This window comes from Podarcis filfolensis (assembly GCF_964270895.1).
Source record: "Podarcis filfolensis genome assembly, chromosome: 11".
Taxonomy (NCBI): Eukaryota; Metazoa; Chordata; class Lepidosauria; order Squamata; family Lacertidae; genus Podarcis; species Podarcis filfolensis.
The window spans coordinates 60,747,142-60,761,826 of NC_139613.1; the positions used below are offsets into that span (position 1 = coordinate 60,747,142).

General features: G+C 41.5%; 1 protein-coding gene across 2 annotated transcripts in view; it reads right to left on the bottom strand.

Moving 5' to 3' along the window:
• GDA (guanine deaminase) overlaps nucleotides 1-14,685 on the bottom strand; it is a 45,560-nt gene that overhangs the window by 13,441 nt on the left and 17,434 nt on the right. For both annotated transcript variants that reach the window (XR_014539812.1, XM_083577031.1), the window contains exons 4-10: nucleotides 13,958-14,045; nucleotides 13,536-13,641; nucleotides 11,231-11,258; nucleotides 9,824-9,931; nucleotides 8,135-8,242; nucleotides 6,211-6,308; nucleotides 21-88 (exon numbers count right to left, since the gene is read on the bottom strand). Coding sequence is in view for 1 of the 2 variants with exons in the window: in XM_083577031.1 (XP_083433157.1) it covers nucleotides 21-88; nucleotides 6,211-6,308; nucleotides 8,135-8,242; nucleotides 9,824-9,931; nucleotides 11,231-11,258; nucleotides 13,536-13,641; nucleotides 13,958-14,045 (604 nt within the window). In the remaining variant the exon portion in view is untranslated. The remainder of the gene's footprint in view (nucleotides 1-20; nucleotides 89-6,210; nucleotides 6,309-8,134; nucleotides 8,243-9,823; nucleotides 9,932-11,230; nucleotides 11,259-13,535; nucleotides 13,642-13,957; nucleotides 14,046-14,685) is intronic.

Genomic DNA, 14,685 nt, shown 5'->3' on the forward strand with positions numbered 1-14,685 from the left:
CTACGGAGTCAATGGCTCACCTGTGCCCAGGCCCAGCTTCACGCGATGCTGCAGAACCTTCCTTGCGTTTAAAAGGCCACTGCACAACCTGGATGGGAAGCAGGAGAAGGGGGAAATGTGCCATCTTTACAAACCAAAAAAGCCATGTGTTGTCAAATGAGGCTATTGGAAGTCTTTCATAAAGGGAAGCCTAGAAAAAAGGTTTTATATAAACCTTGGCTAAGAAAAAGAGAGTTTTCTCCCATTACTTCCATTCTTTGTTGTTTCACTGTTTGGAACTGAGGTGTCCCACATATTCCTGTGACTGTAAGTTGTTTTAATTGTTTTTAATTCTGAATTATTATTAGTAGTAGTAGTATGTGTTTTTTTCAGTTTTTCAGTTACATCTTCTTGTCCATACCATACACAATAAATCTATTTGACTTCCCACCCAGCATTTCATGACACTTCTTTATACATCTTATTTGGCTGGATAGACATTAGTTCAGGCATAGGCAAACTCAGCCCTCCAGATGTTTTGGGACTACAACTCCCATGATCCCTAACTAGCAGGACCAGTGGTCAGGGATGATGGGAATTGTAGTCTCAAAACATCTGGAGGGCTGAGTTTGCCTGTGCCTGCATTAGTTCCTTCACCCAATTTTCCACACACTTATATTTTATAAGGTCACAGAGTAACCCCTACTTTGAGGTCCAATTTTTGTAAATATTCCCCTAGGTTCTCCCACTCACTCCTTGTCACTTTATTGTCTTGATTTCTTATTTTAGATGCCATACTGGCAAGCTCTGCATATTCAGTTAATTTGTATTGCCATTGTTCTTTCCCTAGGATTTCTCTTAATTTCTAATAACTTGCATATATTTGCTGCCACTGTTGCATATAAAAATAGGTTGTGGGCTTTCTTAGGTAATTCATTCCCAATTACACCTAGAAGAAATGCTTCCGTTTACATTTCCACCATAAATAAATAAAGGAAAAAAAGGAACCCTCTACTTCCAAACATTTCTAGCACACTTTTGAATTTTTTGGGTACATTTTAGTCAGCTTATCCAGTGTCAAATACCATCTACTGTATACTGCATTTTTTCTAATTTGGTAACATGCCGAAAAGTTCATTGTTCATTTCCATAATTTGTGTCTCATCCAAACCTTATATAAATTCCTTCTAATCATGTGATTTAAAAATCCTCTGTGCACCCTAGTTTTCTCATACCAAAGGTACGCATGTCATCCGTAGATCAGGTCAGCTCCTTCTAAGTCCAGCACATTTATACAGTGGCGTAGCGTGGGTTGTCAGCACCCGGGGCAAGGCAAGTAATTTGCGCCCCTTAACCCGTGGATTTTAGCACTCGAGTGCGAGCGCGCCCCCCCCAGATGTTGCGGCCGGTGCGGCCGGCCCCCCCTGCACCCCCCACGCTACGCCACTGGGGCTGGGGGCGAGCGAAGGAGCCAAAGACCCCCCCAAAGGCTCAGCAGGAATTTATTAAATTTATTATTTGCGGAGCCCCCGCGGGCCGAGGCAGCCGAAGCCCCCTCCCCTCGGGCGCCTCCCCGCCCCCTCCTCTCCTTGGGCTGTAGGTGGAGCCCGCGCTCCGAGGCGCTCCAGATCCGGGCTTGGCGAGCGCCTCTCCTCCTCCCGGCCGGGTCCGGGGGCTTCCAGCCGAGCTCCGTCCTCGCCCCCCCTCCCCCGCGGCTGAGACTTGCGCTGAGAGCCGGAGCCAGCGGCGCCCCCTTCCGACGGGAGACCCTCGCCCGCCTGCCGGCTTCCTCTCGGAGGGTTTTGGGGAGGGCAGGGCGCGTCGAGGCCCCTCGGAGCTCTCCTCCCTCCCAGTCGGCAGAAGCAGCCGCCGCCTGTGGCTGGGCCGAGGGGATGGCGCCGGCGTCGGCATCGGGGTGCGGAGGCTGCCGGTGCCCGGCCAGGCGTCGGTGGCGGCGTCGGCGCTGCTGCAGCGGCTGCTCCTCCTGCGAGCAGTGAGTGGAGCGCAGCCGCAGCGGCGGGGGGGGGGCGCGCTAGGGCGCAAGGCTGGCGGCGGCGGCGGGGAGCCCGGCGGAGGAAGGAACTTGTCCCTTCCCTCTGGACTCGCGCCCCCCCCAGATGTTGCGCCCGGTGCGGCCGGCACCCCTGGCACCCCCCACGCTACGCCACTGCATTTATATCCTTCAATTTGATCCACTCCTTCATCCAGCTTAGGCAGGCTACTTCATAATATAATTTCAGACCTGGGAGAGCAAACCTCCCTCTGTGATCCTCATCTATTAATATTTTGTATTTGATCCTTGGGTTTTTTCTTTGCCATAAAAAGTTTAGTATATTTTTTTTTCCATTTTGTGAAGCAGTTGGTGTTGGATATCACCAGTAGTGATTGGAAAAAATATATAATTTTGGGGAAGACATTCATTTTAACTACAGAATCCTGCCCCCAAAAGACAAATTCATTCACTTCCATTTTTTAAAGTCTTTTTTATCTCAGTCCACACTCTATTATAATTATCTTGAAATAGATTCAGATTTTTGGATGCAATCCACATTCCTAAGTATTTAATTTTTCATTCCATTTTGATTCCTAGGTCATTTTCCAGTTCTCTCTCTGTTTGATTATTTATATTCTGAGTTAACTTTTGGCTTTTTATTATACAGAATCCCGCTAGATTGTCGAACGTTGTGATAGCTTCCAAGGCTATTGGTAAACTTATGGATGGGTTCTCTACTGTTATTACTCTGTCGTCTGCAAAGGCCTTAATTTTATACGTTCTCTGTCCAATCCATGTGCCTTTTATTCTCTTCTTCTCCCTAATCTTTCTTGTAAGTACTTCCAATACTAAATTAAATAATAATGCAGATAAGGGACATCCTTGTCTTGTACGTTTTTTTATTTGAAATTTGTTGGTGATGTTTTTGTTAATAATTATGTTTGCTGTTTGTTCTCTATATATTGCCTTAACAGCATTTGTAAAGGCTGGTTCAAAGTCCATATAGTCTAGAATCTTTGTCATGAAGATCCATAAAATGTTATCAAAGGCCTTTTCTGCATCTAGAGACAGGATTGCTGCTTGCTTCTCCCTCCTTTTTTCCACGTATTCAATTATATCCAAGATATTTCTGTTTTTCATTTGTCTTGATGGCAAAAAGTCGGCTTGGTCTTTGTGGATTACCATATTCAATACCGTCATCATTCTCTTAGCCATAATGTTTGCAAATAATTTATAATAATTGTTTAATGGAGATATTGGCCTGAAGTTCTTTGGGTGTGGAGCTATTTATCTTGTTTTGGAATTAAAGTTATACCTGCCTTTTTCCATGAAGGTGGAACTGGGTTCATTACCTCTGTCATTGGTCGTGCTAGTGTTTCTTGGAAGACTTTATAATACATCGGAAAAAGTCCATCAGCTCCAAGCGATTTTCCTAACTTAGCTTGTTTCATGACTATATTAACCTCCAATTATTCAATTATTAATATTAAATATTAATATTGATTAATGTTAATAAGTAATATTAATTTCCGTGTGCTCTGGCTTCCATCACGGTGTCCCGTTGTGCCAGAAGCGGTTTAATCATGCTGGCCACGTGACCCAGAAAGCTGTCTGTGGACAAACACCGGCTCCCTCAGCCTGAAGTGAGATAGGCACCGCACGTAACCTTCCAGGGTTCCTTTACCTTTCTTGGAGTAATAATTCCAAAATTCACTTCTAATGTCTTTAGGGTTGGATATTATTCTGTCCCCTATTAGGACTTTGTTTATGATATTTGGTTTCCTTCCTTTTGATAATTGCCGTGCCAGGAGTTCACCAGGTTTATTAGCATGTTCGAATTGCTTTTGTTTTAAGGCTTTTATTTTTTGTTCTATTTCATTCTGTGTTGTAATTGCCAGTTGTGTTTGTAAGATTTTAATTTTCTGTGTGGTAGTTAGGTCTCTGGGCTTATCTATTACTGTCTTCTCATAGTTCTTCAGTTCATCCATTAGCTTTGATATTTATTTTCTCTTTTTCCTATAAAAGACATTCTGTTGTTTTCCCTCAGATCATATAAATCTTTCGCCCTTTCTGTATTTTAAATTGTCATAAACACCAACCCCCAGGTCCTGCTGGTGAAGGGAAGTTTAGTATTAAAAGTGATAGCAGTACAATTATTATTATGTTCTTATGTTCTTTGTATACTGTGTTAGTTTTATGATGTTAGCTACCTGGAGCCCGGCTCTGGCTGTGGAGGGCGGGGTACAGATAGAATATTATTATTATTATTATTATTATTATTATTATTATTAAAGAAAGGAATGTTGCATGTTATATGCAAGAATCAGGTGTAATCAACACAATGCCTTCCAGATGCTTAGGACCCCAACTCCCATCAGCTCTGGCCAGCTTTAGCAATAGTGAGGGATGATGGGAGTTGTAGTCTAGAAACCTGAAGGTTACAGAGTTGACCACAAAAAACAGCACAGTCAAGGAAATTCATGATGTGATAGCATCACATCACATGGTGAACATTCCTACATAGGTTATGGTGGAGAAAGGAGCAGTATTCATACTTGTGCAGGAACTAGGATGTCAGAGAATTCTGTCAGAAATGGGAGCAAAAAATGCCTCACTTTGCATGCTCATCCCAAGCCAGGAACAAAAATCAGACAAGTGAATATAAGCAATATTTACTATCTTTATTTTAATCTATGAATGTTATCTAAATAATTACATTATTTTCTGCATAGTTTTTAACATTTCCTTCCACTGAAAGGCTTTGAAATTAATTAAACAATTAATTAAGAAATGAATAATGTAAGTTTTGGCTAGAAGCTAAACTGTAGCAAATGGAGACAGTGCTGATGGTGACAGAGAACAGGGTGGAAATCCTTGCTTCCTTACATCCCTAGTAGGAACTCATACCATGTGATACTATCGCATTGTGAATTTTCTTTATTGTACTGTAAATCTACAAGACGACCTGGCTGGTAGCCAGATTCTGCGCCCAGATTTGTAGGCACAGAATAAAATAGCTTACTAGGGAAATGCTGAAGTCGTCCTTTGGGGCGCCTCAGGGTCAATTTTTTATGGTAGCCCAAATCTCAGTTGTACAGATGTATGTATATATCTCAATTTTAACTCATGAGCTATTGCTGCAATCTGCTCCAATTGTATATTTTATCTTTATGAACGCTGTTTTTATTGTGTTATGTTACGTGAGCTGGTCTTTGACCATAATAAATTCTCTATCTATCTACTGTAAATCAAAGGCTGCTGGTGGTGGGAGAATTTGCATCATGTGAAAGACACAGCAGAGCATGACTGTTCCCCCTATATGCATATTATTGGGGTGTCATTTTCAGAGCTATCTCCCTAGTACATTATATGTCTTGTTCTGGTCTAAGGCACCATGTTTCTTGCCAGTAGTGAGGAATGCAGCAGCAGCAGCAGCAGCAGCAACAAGCATGCCTCCCAGCTACTCCATTTCAGAGAAACTATCTGTTTTTGAAACTTTTCACTTCTTGTCTCAAAGAGAAAGTCCTGCCATCCCAATTTAATGCTGCAAACAAACAGGCGGGTTCATGCATTACTGCTCTACTTGTAGCTTTCAAAACAGCACTCACTATATCAATAAGAAAATCCCATAACTTCTCACAGCTCTTCCCTTCACTGCATCCCAATGCCAGTTCATTTTCATGCCTCAGGTTGACTTTTGGGCAGTGGCATAGCGTGGGTTGTTGGTGCCTGGGCAGGGCAAGTGTTGCACCCACTGGTGGGCTGGGCAGCTGGGGTAGAGGCACATGATGGGGGTACATACATGGAGCTAAACAGAGCCCGCTTGCAACAGGCTCCTCGCCCGCTGCCTCCGTCCACCTGCTGGACCCTGTTACGCCCTGCCACAAATGTGCGCCCCCCTGCCCTCCCCGTGCTTTGCCTCTACTGCCAGGGGCACAGGCACAGGGCTGGTAAAACAGATGGCCACTTCAGAGCACCCAGATTTATATCTGTCTTGGGGACATCTGGAAACAGGCTGCTTTGACCCTTCAAAGGGGTACGTGCAAACATCTATTTTCTCTGTGAAGAAGCTGGTACAGTGCCGATTCCATCATCCCATGTTAAAATTATCTAAACCTTCAAGCTATCCACACTGAAATGTGGTGAACTTTAAAACACAAATATGAAACACAGCATTATCTGAAACACACCTCTATGAGGTATTACCTACTGTAAATGAATTAACTTATTTTACTTACGATATGTTTGAATTAGGGCAATGTACAATGGCAGCTCCTTTAAGATTAAAAACTTGCAGTTCTTCATCAGAAAGATGGCAGCCATGAGCCATTATTGTCTAAAGAGTAAAACAAAAACAGTGTCATTTGTATTTTTATTTTATTCTTAACTTTTACTATCGTTTTGCTTCTACTTATACCTAGAGAGGACAATACCTAGACAGGGCCCTGGTGCTATGAAGAATTATTGCCTCTGTTCACGCCTCATAACTCTGCTGTATGCTCATTTGCTCTCTTCAAGAGAGCCAAATAAGATGTATTATCATTCACACAATTAGGAATGGTGTAATCCTGTGTTTACAAAGGTTATCACGTGCTAGAACGGCTACTTCCATGGGCTGTTATGTGTCGTTCATACCGTTCATATTTCTTTTCCTGACCTCTTAAATGACCAAGGTGAACTGCCCATATATCCCAGTAAATTTTATCCAAACAACTAAAATACGAATGAAAAGTAGTGAAATTGAGTCTATTGGGCTTTTGTTGTGGTTGTTTAATGCTACCTTGAATGAAGGATATTCTTTATAATAGAAAGTACGGTAATGTTTGTTTCTCAGATAATCAAAGGAAGCATATCAGGGCCCTGCCATACGCAAACTTTTAAACTCTTGGTAGTAAACCCTCATCATTAATGACTCTATTCAGAAGCATTGTGCTTAAATTTGAATCTCATTAATGTGATTAATGCTGTGTATACAATCTGCTAATTGACACTAAGTCAGCTAATAAAATGCTATGCAAATCTTAAAATCCAAAGGGAGAATTTCAAAGACAAATGAGACATATTCCCTGAAGATTTTCAGAGGCAACTGAAAATGCCTTGCATGTCTTTGAAAAATCTCCCTCACAAGTGTAATTGAAAAACCTAAGTTTGCCTCAAAGTCAAGTTTATTAATTTCAGAGTGCTTCTGTGGGGAAACAATCACAAAGAAAACTGTCTGAAAAACCTGGGGATTCACACTGCTTTAATTCAAATGCAGACAAGTGTGTTTGTTTGTTTGTTTGTTTGTTTGTGTGTCTGCACACGTTCCTCCACTTTTTAATCTGTGGGAATTTGCTAGGGTTGCCTTATTTTAAAGAGCAAAAAAGAGGAGACCCACATATGTAAGCACCCCTCCAAGCAGCCAGTGGCCAGGATGTTTTGCGACTCCCCACCACACACCCCACCACCCCATAAGGGGCCTCAGGCTATGTTATTGTGCATTGTGACCAAAGCAAAGTGGACAGAGGTGCCTCAAACTCTTCTCCTTAACCCACACACCCGATACCTTGCCGCAGCCACCCTCCTCCCAGGTCTTGCCCAGGCAGCTGGTGGAGGAGAGCCGGCGGGGAGAGAGGGAGGCTGGGCAGCGGAGGCGCACGGTGAGTCTGGCCGGCCGTGCTGAGGAGACACATTGAACACCTCCTCACACTGCCCAACCATGAGCAAGGGCGCACACACAACTTTCTCTGTCTCTCACCTCTGAGAGGCCTTGTGCCCCCCCTTCATTGCTGCTTCCCTCTCTCCTTCTCTCTCTCCTCACAAACCTGGTTCCCGCCTCAACGCTGCCCACCAATTGGGGGGGAGTGAGAGGGAGAAGGGCTGCCTGCGGCCCTGATCCCAGGGAAGAGAGCCTCCTGGTGCTGGAGCGGGCGGACCCATGCTCGTTTTTCTTGGTGCCCACCACTCCGGAACAGGAGCCAAGCGCCCTGACGGCGGGCTTCCCTTCCCAAAGTAGATCTCCTTCTGGCACTTGGGCATGGCGGCAGCAGCAAGCACTCAGTCACCACAATGGAGGGTGGCAGCAGCAGCAGCCATAAGAGAGCCAGGACTCTGTCTGCTAGAAACCCCACCAAATGCATCCTCCCCAATAACATATCTAAGTATTCTGTAAAAACACTCTACCTTGTTTGTAAGAAGATTGTTTTTATCATATAACTCTGTATAGTTTTGATAAGTAGGGAATAATTTTTCTACGAGTTTCATTTCTCCTTCACTCTCACTTATGTGACTCTGTAAGGAGAAATGGGGTTCAATTACAATGGTCAGCATTTCAATATATGGTTAGCTTGAACAAAAAGACACCATAACTCCCCACTCCAAACAAGTGTGTAATGGGGACATCACTGTTAATTATGAATACCATCTTCCGTATTATCTTCCCAGGTGACAACATAAACATATTCTAGTCAAGGGAGTAGCCAGCTTGCAAGGAAATGACACACTGCATATATTATAGATCTATATAAGTATCTGTGTCTCTATATAGATAGAGGCTCATTAGAGAGAGATTTGTGTGGTGGCAGGAGCACATAGCCTTGGAAAAAATATCAAGGAGGGGGGAAGAGGTCAAAGGCTCACAAAATAGTGATACGTTCTTTGGGAAGGCGGGAAAGAGGGAAGAAGGAACTAGCACTGCTGGCTTTCAGCACTTCTTGATTTGTTTCCAGTGCTATTTTGTGCATGCTTACTCAGAAGTAAGTTCCACTGTGTTCAATAGGCCTTGCTCACAGACAGGAGTGGCAGAGGTGTGGCAACTTTCTCCTGGGAGTGGAATGGCTGCTGCTTACTGACCACAACAGAGATCAGGTCTGCGTGGATGGCATCTGCAGGGAGCCCATCTGGCACTCCTGTCAGTGCATCTGTGCAACCCTTAACTTGCTACTGCCTCACCTCTCCCTGACTTGGTAAGCAGCAGCAACTGTGGCTCCATCCCAGCAGACAAGCCACTCTTGCTCACAAATACAGCATGCAGAAAACTGCAGCTTTTGTTCCATTTTGAAGGACTCTGTGGAGTATGCATAGCCCCCTAAATGGTTTAAATGTTCATAAAATGGGATTGGATAGGAAGTGTGTGTTGATCATTACAAATGATGTCATGGACATTAATCATTAGGTCTGTGACACCTGAAAAACCACATTTCACACAGCATTACAAATTGCAATAGGTGTGCAAACGGAACCTATTTTCCTGGCACAATGTATTACTGTTCAGAGTGCTGGCAAAGGTTCCCCAAAAAAGCCAGATTGAGCCCCCAGCAATAATTAACCACACTGCACTTTTATTATATAATGAAATAGTTATAAATAATGGCTCCCATTCCTATTTAAGTACATTTGATTCTACAGTCAGACAAATGAAGGACATTGTAAGGGACAGTCGCATGGAAATTACATTAAAAATACTCTAAATACAAAGCTTCTTGCTGTTTCCTGATCTAAAGTTTGTGCGCATTGCAGAGCAAAAACCAAGCCTTCTTAGACAGCTAACTCTTCAACTCCCCGGGGCAGACCTCTTGCCATAAGAAGGATTACTCAGCATGAAGCTGATCCTTATGAGCATGAAAAAAATTGCGCTGGGTTTTCCATTTCCCATGCATATATCATGACTGCAGGGCCTGACATCAGGGCTGGTGGCCTAAACAGAGTTGGTGTTTCCTAAGCTACAGTAGGGTTGCCATATTTCAAGAAGTAAAAATCTGAACACAAAAGTTGTTAAGCTTTTTCTTGGGGGGGGGGGGATAGCCCAAAAAGTTGTCATTTGAAATTGCTGCATAGATGAGTTTTCACTAAATATGATATCAAAAAACTTACCTGCACATGAAGGTCATGAATCTTTGCCAGCTTACCAAGGCTATTAAGCAGTTCCTCTGTACAGGATGGTCCAAAGCGGGGCGTTACTATGGGGTGAACCCTTGGATACTGGGGAAAAGGTCAAAGATAGACAATAGACATTTGTGTATAACAGCATGTTAAATATACCTATTCTTAGTTTATTTCTTAGGCAAATTATTAAAAATGGGAACAAATTAAGCCTGTACAGATTACTTTTTCCAAGGCACACAGTTTCTGTTCTGTTATGGCTAAACCACAATTTCAGATAGCTAAACAGTGACATCAGTTAGCAGGCACAAAGTGCTCAGCATGTGCAAATTCAGGCTATAACCCATCATTCTTTACAAGGAGCGTGATCCACATATGGCTTAGTTCCTTGCAGTCTCTCTGACTTCACGTTCCCCTCAGCCTGGCTCCAGGAATGGCAATGAGTCTGGAGTGGGGTTAAACAGAACTACAGTGGAACCTCAGGTTTCGAACGTAATCCGTTCCAGAAAACTGTTTGACTTCTGAAACGTTTGAAAACCAAGGCGCAAAGGGTGGTCTGCAAATTTACAGAGAAAACTGAGAAAAATACAGTGGAAGCCGTTTGACTTCTGAGGCATGTTTGAAAACAGAAGCATTTACTTCTGGGTTTTCGGCATTCAAGTTCCAAAACGTTCATCAACGAAGACGATCAAAAACTGAGGTACCACTGTATCCCTCTCCGTTTCAAATGATTGGGACAGATCAGATAGATGGGTCTGTCTCCATCATGTCTAGTTCAGCTCAAGGGTGAGACGGGAATTCTGACAGGATCACCAGCCCAGTGTCTGTGGGTACCTTGTAAGGGTTCCCCTGGCTTTTTCTTTTTCTTTCTTTCTTTCTTTCTTTCTTTCTTTCTTTCTTTCTTTCTAGTTCCTATCCCTCTTAGAAAGAAAGTAATAGGGCAAAATGTGCAGGTGCCTTCCAAATGATTTCTGTGAAATGAGGAGAGTAGTGTTGTAACCTTGTGTATTTTTCCTGGTACTGAGGAACACTCCCTGCTGCTATTAGCCAGTAACAGCATCAGTGTGTGTGGGTGTGAAATCAGTAAAAATCAATGTTGTGTGATCTACCCAGTCAGGATCAGGTAAGCCTAAAGTTGTCGGGGTGGGCTGTCTCTCAATTTTTGTGTTTTGCCATGCTCCCCATGGCACCCATTTTGTGTTATGCCCTGCCCCATAGCGGCTATTTTGTGACCAGAATCCCCCAAACTCTGTCAAATTAAAAATGTTAATGACCCCTACCATACAGCCTAACCTTTTACATAGGAAAACATCTTATCATTTACATAGAAATATGCATGCCCTGGGAGTACAACATGACCAGTTACTGTTCTGGGAAAGGAAAGGAAATTCTACTTACTTTCTTGTCCAGTACTCCTCTAACAAACCTGAAAGGATTGGGGTAGGAAGTTAAAATATATAAAAAATATATTCATCATCATCATCTAGATTTCTCTGTCCTTTAATATGAGGTCCCAGGGTAAGTTACAACCATTCTTAAAATTAGCATTATATTTCTGCATGTTAGTCCCTCTGTGTTTCTGTATCAGGGGTGTACCTTGTATCTGTGCATTTTAACAAAATTCTGATCTGTTTCTCAATTGTTGTGTGTCCTCTCTGCTTTGATTTGTATTCTGGGTTCTGAGCATCTCTATATAAAACAAAGTGGTCCCCAATCACTATAATCACTATAATCGTGAATTTAAAAATGGTTACAACTCCCTTCCCTTTTGGCCAAAGTGGGTGAATTTTACAGAAACACTGAGTCCCTCCAGAGTGGATTACACATCAACTCAATTTGCCTCATTATTCAGCCCCCACATGCAGGCTACCCCCTTATGTGTACAAACAGAAAGATATTTTCGTATGGATCGTTTGACAATGTGATCACACAGTAAATCATCACTTTTTCAGTGAGGTTAATAGGACTGTACAAATGTACAGCAGCTAAGGATTTTTATCTCAAATCTACACAAGCTGTTGGTAATTAACAGACGACAAGTGGTCATTACTATGCTTCCTGTGACAACTAAATAGATAACATGTGAAATGAAGTGAAAACGTAATTATATACTACAATGGCAGTATTTTTCTTTTAAAAAGTAAAAACTTAATTTTGGCTGTGTATCACAAACCTAAATGAATTCTATTTTTATCGCCTTATTTTTAGATGGCAAAATTGATGTTTCATTTACAATAGTTATGTCCACAAAAAAATTAAGCTCTAATTTAAGATCTGTTTTTCATTCATTTCTTTGATATCTACCCTCCCCCGCATCTCCTTTAAATAACATTTGTTTTCTTTTAAAGTATGTAGAAAAAATTTCCTTGAAGGTTTATGAAGACAGGTTAATTAACTAAATAAGCAGCATTAGCAGCAGTTTTTCTTTGATACTGTGGGTGAGTCCCACACAAGTACAGCACATGCTGTAGCAGCTGTAAGAAAACAGGTTCCTTATCAGCCATATGTATATTGGATGCCACTAAAAGTCATCCTAATTGTGGGCACTAGAAACATGCTCCTGAGCATGGCAGCGCCTGCACAGACATGAAGAAATTCCAAGGAGCCATTAGAGACACGTCCCAATGTGGTGTACATTGGTATTGAGTCTCTCAGATGTACACATAAAACACGTTGGTACTTTATTGCTAGGTTCAGTTAAGATGTTTAACAATATGCATTTAAAATTTGGTTATTCAACACTTTTAGAATGAAGCTAAACATGATAGAGAAGTTCTGTCTGTGACCCCTATGTGTGTGATTCCTGCATTGCAGAGGGTTGGACCAGATTGCCCTTGAGGGTACCTTCCAACTCTACAATACTATGATTCTTTTTATCAGTTAGCACAATAGTCTGCCTTTTTCCTTTTGGGCACAAGGGGCTGTGATAGGGGCAAGGAGGAATCCACTTGCACCTTAGATTTCAGCAACAATCAAACAAAAGTATGAACAATAAGACAGGTACTGCCATCAGGATTCCAATTTGAGGACACAACACAAAAGGGAAAGTATCTGAGAGGATGGAGGAAAAAGGAGGAGGAGGATGTGATGAAGAAACTCCAAAAGCAATATAAGAGGAACATTATTTTTTTTAGCTTAAAATCTGTAAAGACAGAAGTATAAATAATCCTCAAAATCTTTTAAACTATCCAAAATATATTGTTATGTATTTTTTTATATATTTACCATTTTATGTTCCAAAAAACATGACTTCTGTGACCCAAGATTTGCTAACAACGTTACATGCACAATACTTAGATATTTAATACTATCCCCCCTTTGTTTTCAACAGGCTTATTTTGATAACTCTCTTTGTAAACCGGATGCAAGCTAAATCCCTTCTCTTCTGATATATAGTAAGCTGTTAAAAACATGGAAGACAGAAATAGACACCTTATGCTTAAAAAAATTAGAAGTGCATTTAAAAATTTATTCAAGAAGAAATGTGTCTCTGTCGGTTTACTTCAAGGGTAAGTATTGTTAAGAATGTAACATGGTTATAAAAATAGCTGTAGCAGGACACTTAGATTCTGTGGTCATATTACAGCTCAATATTTATGTTTTAATCAAGTCTTCTATTTAACTTTTAGATTCTATGTTTTACCTATTTCATTACTTTTAGAAAAATATGCTACCTAATTTGTACATGAAGAAAGCATTTTACCTTTCCGTCTCCTTGATTGATTCAGTGGTGGTCTCCTTGTACTCTTCAAAACTCTCATTGATGTCCATGCAAACTTTACCCACAAATGCCCTCTGGCCAAATTTATCTGTAAAGAACAAAACTCAAAACAATGCTTTCAATTCACAGTTCTGGCAATCCTTTCTTTTTAAAACCTACTAAGAAAGCCCTCCTTGTAAACCCAGGCTGTTAGCTCTGATCTCCACAGCTAACCTGCAACCTTCATTTTGCTGAAGAAAAATAAGACGTGGTGTTTAGTCTCCATCATGCTGTCTGCGAGCTTTTCTGGAGAAATCAGACCACCCATTGTGAGAGACGCCATATACAATCAGAGTGACACTTCATCAGAACCAGCAACCTAATTCTTATGTTATTTAAGTTGTGGAGAGCCATTATCATTTTACCTATAATATCAGCGAGAAGCAAAGAAGCATCTGTGTGAATTGTTCCAAAGTAGCAGGCTGTAGTTGTGCCATTCTTAAGCGTTCGCCTCTGTAAAAAAGAACTCTGTTTCAGTTATTTGCAGAAACAGTCCTGCAATGAATGCTAGACAAAATTGTTTCAGCTGCAAATTTCAGGAGTCACCATAGACGACACAGATTTTTGTAATGTGCAAAAAAGTGGCCAGAGGCAACAGAAAAAAAGAAAAGAAATGAGTTTATATATAATGGAAAAAAATGTTTCCGTTATAGCATCTTCAACTCATTTTAAAAAGATTCCCTGTTTCTAACTTGCATGGTACATTTATAACATGTCACCCATGTTTCTAAATTTCTACTTTGTGCTTGTTTTCCTCCCCTTGCCTTTCTCCTCCCTAGTATTCTAATTCTTTTAAATATTTATTTAGTATAAAAAAGTGCAAGGTAATGTGCAAATTCCATTTCTTCTATCATTTCTCTATCTTAGCTTCTTTTTTATCAGTCTGCTATTCCATTCTGTCTCCCCACTCCTTTTTTACTGGATTTAAAACAGTGTATCATATCATACAACATCATGTTGCCACATATATCACTGAATTTCATTTAGGCTTCATACTGACCACCACAAACGGTTCCAACAATTGAGCCTTAAGGTAAAGGTAAAGGTACCCCTGCCCATACGGGCCAGTCTTGACAGACTCTAGGGTTGTGCG